Source organism: Cannabis sativa, chromosome X, assembly GCF_029168945.1.
Source record: "Cannabis sativa cultivar Pink pepper isolate KNU-18-1 chromosome X, ASM2916894v1, whole genome shotgun sequence".
NCBI classification, from domain to species: Eukaryota; Viridiplantae; Streptophyta; class Magnoliopsida; order Rosales; family Cannabaceae; genus Cannabis; species Cannabis sativa.
Window position 1 is genome coordinate 38709721 of NC_083610.1, and position 11129 is coordinate 38720849.

The 11129-nt window shown below is 29.0% G+C and overlaps 1 protein-coding gene across 1 annotated transcript; it reads left to right on the top strand.

The window, feature by feature from the left end:
* The first annotated feature begins 1740 nt into the window (after positions 1 to 1740).
* LOC115702480 (phospholipase A(1) DAD1, chloroplastic) lies at positions 1741 to 3978 on the top strand. The gene has a single exon (XM_030629924.2). It carries the CDS (start codon positions 2341 to 2343, stop codon positions 3697 to 3699), a length of 1359 nt encoding a protein of 452 aa, XP_030485784.1. The 5' UTR covers positions 1741 to 2340; the 3' UTR covers positions 3700 to 3978.
* The last annotated feature ends 7151 nt before the right edge of the window (positions 3979 to 11129 follow it).

Below are 11129 nucleotides of genomic sequence, written 5' to 3' on the forward strand. Positions count from 1 at the left end.
AGGAGAATTCAATCACGAGAGCAGCATGTGAGGTGAGGGATTCTAATTAATTATAATATATTAGCTAAAAATACTATTTTTACTATTTTCTTTTTTAATATGACGATTTATATTGTGGTTGACATATATTATAAATTTTTAAAAAAGTATAAATATATAATTTACAAAAAATAAAGTTTAAAATAGTTTTTTTTTTTAAAAAAAAAAATATGAATAAAAAAAATTACACAGAATGAATGCTTGTACTCTTTTCGGTGCTATAAATTATTAGAAAATTAATTAAATATGCTATAGTTACAAAAAATATTAAAAGACATTAATAGTATTTAATATTACTTAATTATTAATAATTAAGTAGCAAGTTTTATATAATTTAATTTAGAGAAATTAACCTTTGAATTGGTGTATCATTGATAGAATTTAGTTTCGAGTTTTACATAATTTAATTTAATAATTATTATAGAATATTTTTGACTAATTATAAGACACCACCTTATTATAGTACTAAGATACTATTAGGATGCTCTTTAATTTAATAATTATTATGAAAAAAGAAATATTATACATCATGAAAATTAGTCATGAATGATATGGTATGTCGTAAATTAATTTTTTTGTTATATAAATTTATTTTGACTTTTTTAGGTTATTTTTTTAATATAGTGACACATCATTCAAGATGTTAGTACATAACAATTTGTATCGATATGGAGCATTGCTCTATTATGGAATATAGCTAGTAATTTACAACAGGCCACCTTCTGGTAGCTAGTACTAGGCACTACTTACGTACACTGATATATAACTATAGTCTATATATACATCGGCTTTAACTATAAAGCAATTTAAGCAATCACCTATAGCCTCACAAAATTTAAGGCCTATATTTTAAGGGTAATATATATTGTTTTTTTTACATACAATATGTATGATATACATTAAAAAAATATATAAAATATATTTTTTTTAAAAAAACATCATTCAATAAATTTAAACATTAATATTCACTACTAATTATTAACAAATTACATTCAATTAATTTTAAGTCTAAAACTTTAGAACTATTAACTAATACTTAATGACTTTAATAAGAAATTTTATATATAAAACAAAATCAAATAATATCATAATATTTCTTTATAATTGTACTTATTTTATTGTGATCATTTTTATGACTATTGATTTATTTTTTAAGAAAAAAATTATAAATAAATGAAAGTTTATTTATTTAGAAAAAAAAAATAGTCATAGTGTATAGTGTGGTTATTATTAATAAAACAGGTAAAGAATAATATAAAATTGCTATAAAAAATAAAAATTTTAATAATAAAAATTTAAAATTAATTTATTTTAAAAAAATGAAATTTTTAATAAATCTTGATAAGCTTAATAATTTTGACAAAACCTAAAGCCTTTACACAAATAATTCAATCAATCGTAATATAAGTTATGCTATTTGGTAGGGCTGTAGTGCTTATCCTACTAAATTTTATATATAAATAAATATAATATAATATTAATTTTATTTAATATTACCCCAGCAAGTAGCGTGGCTACAGTAGGTTTAAAAACATTCCCTCTTAACGCGAAACAGCATAGAGTTATTATCCTTGTTATTATTATTATTATTATTATAATTTACAACCATATCCTTGTTATTATTATTATTATTATTTATAAGTTATAACTTGTTATTATTATTATTATTCTTTATTATAATTTTTGAGAGCCATATATATGTAGCGGAGCCGATCGAGTGAATTATGAGCCGAGCTAGTCAGCTAGCTAATGTATCGTGATCGAATGGGTATGGAAATTGGAAAGGGTCGGAAAGTGAATGTTTATATTGAATAATAAGTTTTATTTATTGTAAATTAAGTCAAAGTATCCAATATGATTGGAAATGGTGGATCATTTGATACGTGTGGGGCCAGTAACCCGCACAATCTGAGCCGTTGATCAAAAACAAGTGCAACCAATTATATATAATATATATATGATGCATGCAGTTTTTCAGTTATGAATCTTTTGTCCCCACCAAACCGTATATATTACCTACTCACTTCTACTACTACTACTATATACTATCTCTCTCTTTATATACGGTATGAAACACATTATTATATTTTAATATAAAGTTGTTATTGTATTTTTAATAAATAAATAAAATAAAAAGTTATTGCTCTCTTTCTCTCTCTCTGTCTATACACCTTTTCGCAAGTATAAAAACACCCCTAGCTCTTCATATTCCACTACAAAAACATTTTGACTCTCTCGATCATTTTATACATATAACGAACCTACATAGAGAGAGAGTTTAATATATATATATAAACAAAGATGAAATTGAACTCCATCGGAGTGGTAATTGGGCCATGCAAAACCAGTTCCACACATGGATCATCTTCCTCCTCATCCTCATCGTTCCGGTGCTGCACTCTCAGTACTACTCCTCAGCCAAAGGCCAAGAGAGTCAGAGTGCTCCCCGGATTGAGTATGGAAGAAAACCATCATCATCATCATCACCACCGCAATGAACAGAACAATGGCGCCAAACTCATCAGAAAGAAATGGCAGGAGTACCAAGGTGTCAGAAACTGGGACGGTTTGCTCGACCCGCTTGATGACAATTTACGCCGGGAAATACTCCGTTATGGTGGTTTCGCCGATGCTGCTTACAAGTCCTTTGACTTTGACCCTTCTTCTCCTTCTTATGCCACATGCAAATTCCCCAAACGAGCTTTTCTCGAAAACTCCGGCCTTCCCGGAACCGGGTATCGGGTCACCCGAAACTTGAGAGCTACTTCTGGCATTAAGCTTCCCCGATGGCTGGATCGGGCGCCCAGTTGGGTTGCCACACGGTCCAGCTGGATTGGTTACGTGGCAGTTTGTCAGGACAAAGAAGAGATCGCTCGGCTCGGACGTCGTGACGTTGTGATCTCTTTTCGTGGAACTGCCACGTGTCTCGAATGGCTTGAGAATTTACGTGCCACGCTGTCACATCTCCCGTGCCAAACCAGTGGGTCCGATTGTGATGGGCCTGACGGGTGTGGGCCCATGGTTGAAAGCGGGTTCTTGAGTCTGTACACATCTGGTACGGATCTCAACCCGAGTTTGCAGCAAATGGTACGGAACGAAATTGGCCGGCTCCTACAATCTTACGGTGACGAGCCGCTGAGCCTCACCATCACCGGCCACAGCCTCGGCGCAGCGCTTGCCACGCTGGCAGCTTACGACATTAAAACCCACTTCAATCGGGCTCCACTCGTCACCGTAATTTCCTTCGGTGGGCCCCGCGTCGGCAACCGGAGCTTCCGGTGTCGTTTGGAGAAGCAAGGAACCAAGGTGTTGAGAATAGTGAACTCTGATGATGTGATCACTAAAGTTCCCGGTTTCGTTTTCGAAGATTGCCACGCGTCGAGACCGGATGAATTCCACGTGGCAGGCCTGCCTAGCTGGATTCGGAGGCAAGTTGAGGATAGCAGTCCCAGTTGGGTGTACGCCGAAGTGGGAAGAGAGTTAAGGCTTAGTAGCAGGGACTCTCCGTATGTCAATGGGTTTAATTTTGCCACTTGTCACGATCTCAAAACGTATCTTCATTTGATCGACGGTTTTGTGAGCTCCAAGTGTCCTTTCAGAGCTACAGCTAGTAAAATGCTGGGCAAACATGCCCGATCAGAGAATCTTGCCAGAGTTTAATAGCACTCCCTAGCTATACCTTTTTCAGTCCGACCTTAAACGACAGTATTTTGAACTTTCTTTTTTCACCTAAAAACGGCGACGCTTTAGTCAAATTTTGTATATACATGCTTGCACACTTTCTTTTGTTTCAGTTTTATTGACGCGGGGTGCGCAATGTACATAACATATTCTTTGTAAATGAAAATCCTTTACTTTTTACGCCCACGTGAGTGAAATTTTTCAAAATAAGAACTGAATTTTGTGAGTAAATGGAGTCCTATAAATACTTTATTAAAAGTGTATATAATGTGTAAATTTGAAACATAAGTTAGAGTCTTAGCGGTATCTAATTTTGTGCGCATTCACTCACAAAACCACTCCGCACGCGGTTGTTCTGAGTTTGCGGGTGTGGTTTGTTTTTATTTTAAAAAAAATATTTATTTAATTATTGAAAATATGTTTAATTAATTATTTAAAAATGTTTAATTAATTAGTTATAGGGTACACGACATATACGGTTATATAAATATGTATTTTGAATTATTGAGTGTAGTATTTTGACAATTTTTTATTGTGCAATAAAACTATTTTATATTAGGACGATGAGGCTTATAGTGCTTGTACAATTTTAGGTAATGTTGCAAACCTCTTAAAAAAAATCATTTAATCCTCATCTCAACTTAAAATTTTAATTCAATAAATTTCTTTTTTTATTTTCTGTAGTAATTATTTTCAACACTAACTCTTACTAACATGCGCCGGTGCTTAAAAATATGATTAGCGTAAGCTTGAAAAAGTTGATGTTTGTTTGTATCGTTCAGAATCACGGGCAGTGGTGATGGTGGTTTGAAATGACAAAAATATCCTTGAGGTGGGCAATATTTACGAGTGATGACATGGAAGCACCGACCTTGGTAAGCGCGGGAAAGAAGACAGGTAACTCAACTCGTTTTTTCGTTGAACCACGCATACAAACACAACACAAAGTACTAAAGCTCTACCGTCCATACCAAACTTTGTAGACAATATCACTTAAATTACCAAATTGCCCCACCGCCGCAATAACTAAATTGAAAGTAGTCATCCATTATGACCAAACTTATACTTAATTTATGAGTAAATAGCATGAAAATTATAGATCATTTGTTTTGTTAAATAATAAAATAAATTTTGTATTTTTTAAAATATTACAAATAAGATTATGAATTGATTTTTTTGTAAAAATAACTTAATAATAATCTGACATAAAAGTATTATGACAAAACCGGTTAAATTTCTTACATTTGCTCGTATTAGGAATTGTTTTCAAGTTGATTATATTGAAAAGAAAAAATTGTCAAAAATTAAACTCAGGGTCTTATTTATACTATTTTAAAAAATATAGAGTCTTTTAACAAAACAGAGAGTCCAATCTGTAATTTTTGCAAAACACAGGGTCCAAAGTCTAAATGAAATTTACCCTTATTTTATTGAGAAATTGTAAAAAATGACTTATTTTTATTTAAAAATGATTTGATCAAGTTTTAATAATGTTTTCGTTTGTTTGAGTATGTTTTAATAATTTTAGATGTATTTAGTTAAAGGTAATAAAATAGAATAGAATGAAAAAAAAAACAATTTTCATTTCATTCTTTTGTTTTGTTGCATATTAAAGGATTGGAATGTTAATCTAATAGAATGTTCTTTCTACTATTTTGGTAGAATAACTATTTTATTTGTAAATAAAAAAAAAATACCATTCCAATGCATGATAAGAAAAATTTTATAATTTTTTTTATCAATTTTTTTTATACATTTTAAATTTTATTTTATTTTATTCTTATTCCTATTCATATATTTTCATTCTATCCAACTAAATGCCACTTCATTTATAGCTCTCTTTCTCTCTCTTCCCCCAACCCCCCCCCCCCCCCTTATTTCTCTATTTTCTCAAATTTTAAAAAATAATTTTTGATCACGTCGTTACTCAGATGAGCCTAAAAAAATATAATTGTGATCTACTCTTCAATATGAACATTTTAAGATATGAGAAACATATGTTATTTTTTTATTTCTAGAAAGGAAACTATTTTATTATTAATATAATGATTAGTTACTCTTTTATAATTTTTTAAAATCTTAGTTAACATTCATTTCAAAATTTTGTTAATTGAATTATATTATATTATATGATAATTAATTACCTTTTAAAATCGCAAAAATGTATATAAAATAGGCTAATTAGGATTTTTCCCCCGAACTTTGATATGTACTAAATCATGTTCCCTGAACTTTTTTGGCTGTTAAAATTTTTTCCTGAACTATTGAGATTGTTAAATTTAAGGACTTTTGTCTAATTTCATTCAATTTTACTGTTTCAGTGATTGTTTATGTACTAAACCATACTCCCCAAACTTTGATATCTACCAAATCATGCCCCTCAAACTTTGATATGTACTAAATCATGCTCCTTGAACTTTCATCCATGTTAGAATTTTTTTTTACTAAGATTAGACAAAATTCCTTAAATACAACAATCTCAATAGTTCAGGAGGAATTTTTAACGGCAAAAAAAGTTCAGGGGGCACGATTTGGTACATGTCAAAGTTCGGGGGAAAAAAAATCCTAATTAGCCTATAAAATAATTGGTATATAAAAATGGTAGTTTATTATATTACATAGCAACTTATTAGTTTCAAAAATATTTTTTAAGATTACTTAAATGTAATTATAATCTACCATTTTTTTTTAGTGTAGCGTAATAATATTTTACAATCAATTAATAGCTTAAAGATTTTGGGTTTGAACCCATAACCTCTCCTTTTTTCCCATCCCTCCCTCACCACTAAGCTAGCCTTCGTGGCTTGTAATTATAATTTACCATAATATAATTTAAAAATAACTATTAGTCACTAAAATGTATACAAATAAATTTTAAGAGAGTAACCAAAATGTATCTCAAATTATATGATATAAAAATAAAACTTTTTATATGAAGGTAATTAATTGGTTTCTTATCTACACCATTAGTAACCAAAAAATTACTTTAAAAAAAAAAAACAGAAAACGTCAAAAAACGTCACATAACGTGACACATTATTATTATAAATTAAACGCAAAAATATATATTATTGTAAACTTTCCTGTTTTATATGTGGCTACGAAAAACAAACTCATGCAAAAACCGTACAAAAGAAAAATAATAATATTACAAATAATCTTTTTATCATTTGTAATAGTCATGTTCAGAGCGTAATATATTTTTTTTACTGAATTAAAAAAAAAAAAAAAGATGTGTTACTAGTGTATATTTGACATGCCTGACCAATGACGATTTATAATTATTTTTTTCTTACAAATTTATAAAATTATAAATTATTAGAGTTTTTTTATTTTTGTACTTTAAAATATATATATATATATTTTTTATATATATATTCTTACAAAAATTCACATAAAAACTTTTATAATAATTAATAGAGTAACTTAAATCGCAATCAAAATTTACATAAAATTAATGGAGCAATCCAAACTATAAATTTAAAAAAAAGTTAAAATAAAATAATATATAAAATAATTCTCCTAAATTTATCAATAATTAAACAAGTTATTATAGTTTTTTTTTCAATAAAAATATTCTTAAAGATACATGAATAGTTGATTTTTAAATTATCTAAAAACTTAAAATGTTTTATTTTTTTGAATAAATTAAACCACATATATTTTTAAACGTATATAGGGATTTTGGAGTAATAATAATAATAATAATATAGCGTCTTAAATAAAATGTGTGAAACATGCATGTAAGAGTTTATGAAATATTTGAATTTTATGAAATGTACCGCATCATGATAATCATTTTGTACTCATTCATTAATATTGTAAAAAGAGTGTACTGTCCTCAACTTCTTATTTAATTATTCAGTCAATTTTTATATTTAAAAATACATGTGATAATATTCTTTTTTATGACTATATTTGTTATAATTACAAAATTAAGTATCTAAATTTTTAAAAAATTATGATTAGTTTACCGTATCGATAATTAACTTCTTCATATTTCAATGTAGTATATTGTTTAAAAAATTTCAAACTTATTTTTGGCACTCTATAATATTCAAAAATTTTTTAAAAATTTACAGGAATAATATTGTAACTATAAGGATAACTGCTATGAATTTTTTGTTTTCTTTTTTTTTTATTTTTAAAAATTTATAATAAAAAATTAAAATTAGCACTCACTGTGAAAATATAACACCATATGTCCTATACTATAGACTATTGTATATATAAATACAAAACTAGACTAGGTACATAAAAAATAAAAGATATGTAATATGTGGTTGAGTTATTACTAGTACAAATAGAGTTATGAGAGGCTATATTTATCTAATATGTGTGTGGTGTGGACTTGGTTTGTACTTTACAAAACCTAAGTACCTTATATTTTTTTTTATTATTTTTTATGAATTAAGTGATTAAAATCATATTAAGAATTCATGATAAAAACATTAATACATCAGTACAGGAATCTCTTTAAACCAAATAAATTAATTCATCATCTAACAACCTATGATTAAATGAGCATCCAAATACATCTTTGAAGATTTATCAGTCCAAAATCAAAGAAAATAGAAATTGAGCAGAGAGAACATATATGCATCAAAGTTAAGGAAAAGGTGAAGCTACCACGTGCAAAATACACACGTATCTAGTTTTCTTATTTCATTTTAGGTTTTAAGATTTTTGCCTCTGAACTTTGACATGTACTAAATTATGCTTCCTGAACTTTTAAGGTTGATAAAAATGCCTCTTGAACTATTGAGATTGTTAGATTTAAGGACTTTTGTCCAATTTTAGTAAGAAAAGTCTAACATGGATGAAAATTCAGGGGACATGATTTAGTACATGTCAAAGTTCGAAGGGCATGATTTTGTAGATATTAAAGTCTGAGAAGCATAATGCAGTACATAAACAATCACTGAAATAGTACAATTAAATGAAATTAGACAAAAGTCCTTAAATTTAACAATCTCAATAGTTCAGGGGAAATTTTTAACGGCCAAAAATGTTCAGGGGGCATAATTTAGTACATGTTAAAGTTTAGGAAGTAATTAACCTAAAATTTATAATTTTATTTGTTTATTTTCTATTTCATTAATAATTGTGACAAAATTTATATAATTTGAATTTTACATTTTAATTGTTGAACAAATTATAAAATACATATTTTGTTATTATGTTAGAGATACAAGAGTAATGACAAACTTCTAAAATTAGCATTCACTGTTACAAAAATAGCTTTTTGCTTCAGTTTTAAGGTGATACATAAATAATTTGTGTCGATTAGAGTAAACGATACAATAGTCGTAGACGTAAATAGTCATATTTTTTGCTTCAGTTTAGAACCGACACCAAAAAAAGAAAAGAAAAGTTTTTGCTTCAAAAAATAATTGAAGAAAATAGTAGTGGCACCAACGCTAATTGATTTTTTTGTTATAATTTTTTTTAAAAAATATATATAAAAAAAGATAAAAATCAGAACCACCGCACTACCACCACCACACTACTATACATCTCGCACCACCATATATATACAGATTTAAACAATCATTTAAACTCAAAATACACAAATTTAAACCACTACACTACCAACTCTGGACGCCACAACCCCACCATCACCCATGGCCATCGCACCACTGCAACCCTAAAAAAAGCCAACATCAAATGAAAAAAAAAAGAGATCGAAAGAGGAAAAGATAGAGAGATCATAAGAGAGAAATAAATATATATATATATAGAGAGAGAGAGAGAGAGAGAGAGAGAGAGAGATCACAAAGGAGATAGAGAGAGATTACCGTGATGGGAGTGGCTGCGCGGGGTCTGTTTGAGCCAGTGGTGCGAGCTGTTACTAGGATCTAAATTTAACATGTATCTTTGAGTATAATTCTATAATCTAACATCCTAAATATGAATTTCCTAAAATAATAAAATATACACATAAGAGATTAAGAGATCCTTACATTGATGGCAGCGAAATATAATGACTCCTTCCATTCAGATCTCTAGCCCTTGATTCCTGTCTGTAGTAGAGCATTATCAAGATCTAAACTCGGATCTTCTCTCCTTCAATTTGGTTAGACACAGTCTTCCTGACTATGCTAGGTATCCCTTTGACATGAGTGGGTATACTCTCAATTCACCATAGGCTTCGAAATATTCAGAGGAAGAAGAAGAGGAATTCGAATTAGATTGTGGCTCTCTTCTATTTTCTATTTTCTGTCTGAAAAAGGAGACTAGGGTCATCTGAAAATAAGAGCTATACTTATCTATTTATATGGTGATACTAGGGTTAGGTTTAGAATTTAAATAGAATTAAAAAAGATAAAAAAAAAATAGCTTTATTAATCCACCTAGGCCGAACCCTTAATGGGCCTTATGGATTTTAATTTTGCCATTTTATTTAACTCATCTTTCTTTCACAAATGTCATATTTTAATTGTAACTCTATAAATGTCAATTCTATCTATTGAATAATTATAATTAATTATCAAATAAATTTTTTATTAAACTTATTTATTAATAAGACCTTACAAAATCTCTTAATTAACAAATAAACCCTCAATCCTCTTTTCTTCTCAAATAAGCCTTTGCTTAGTAAAAAATTCACAAACAAGTCATAGTCTTATTTAGAATTTTAATTGATTAATTAAAACCAATTAATTAAGACTACAAAAAAATATTATCCTTGTTAGGGTGGAGACCATGACCCTAATTAATCAAGCTTCTAATTAGTAGATCCGAAATTTACAAAGTAAATTTCCTTATTAATTCCTCCTGACTCCACTATATATAGATTCAGAATCGCACTCCTAATTACATAGAACGCTCTATTACCAAAAAATAGATACGATTTGAATTACTCATTGTTTCAATCCAAATAATCAATGATCCTCTATGGATGATCTACATCATGTAGGGACAAATTTACCGTTCTACCCTTTGATGTATTTTATCCTTAAAATACTCAGTTACCTGTAAATGATATTTCAGTAAACTACTATAATTACTGAAATGAGCGCTCAATCATTTGTCACATTAAGCCAAGCTCAAAGGAAATTATCGTTTCACTTCTAATAGTTATAGAAGCTATAGATTCCATATCTATGATTAGCGCTCCCACTCAATTGCACTACCATGTTCCCAAGATGTAAGTATTGGGAAGATTCACTTGGTCAATTTTAACAAACAATTAAAAGAACATGAATAATACATTTAAGCCCGAACCTAACCATCTCAGGATTAAGATATATTGACCTAAGATCAACTAAGTGATATTGACTTAGAAAGATATAACGACAAGTTTATGATATCATATCTAATGTCAATATCGGTCCAGTTCGATGTATACTCTATACATCCGATACTAACATACTTTGCCAAATGCTCTAGAAAAGACATACCACTTA

Coding starts and splice junctions, on each gene's coding strand:
- LOC115702480 (XM_030629924.2), top strand. CDS start 2,341: ATGAAATTGAACTCCATCGGAGTGGTAATTGGGCCATGCAAAACCAGT.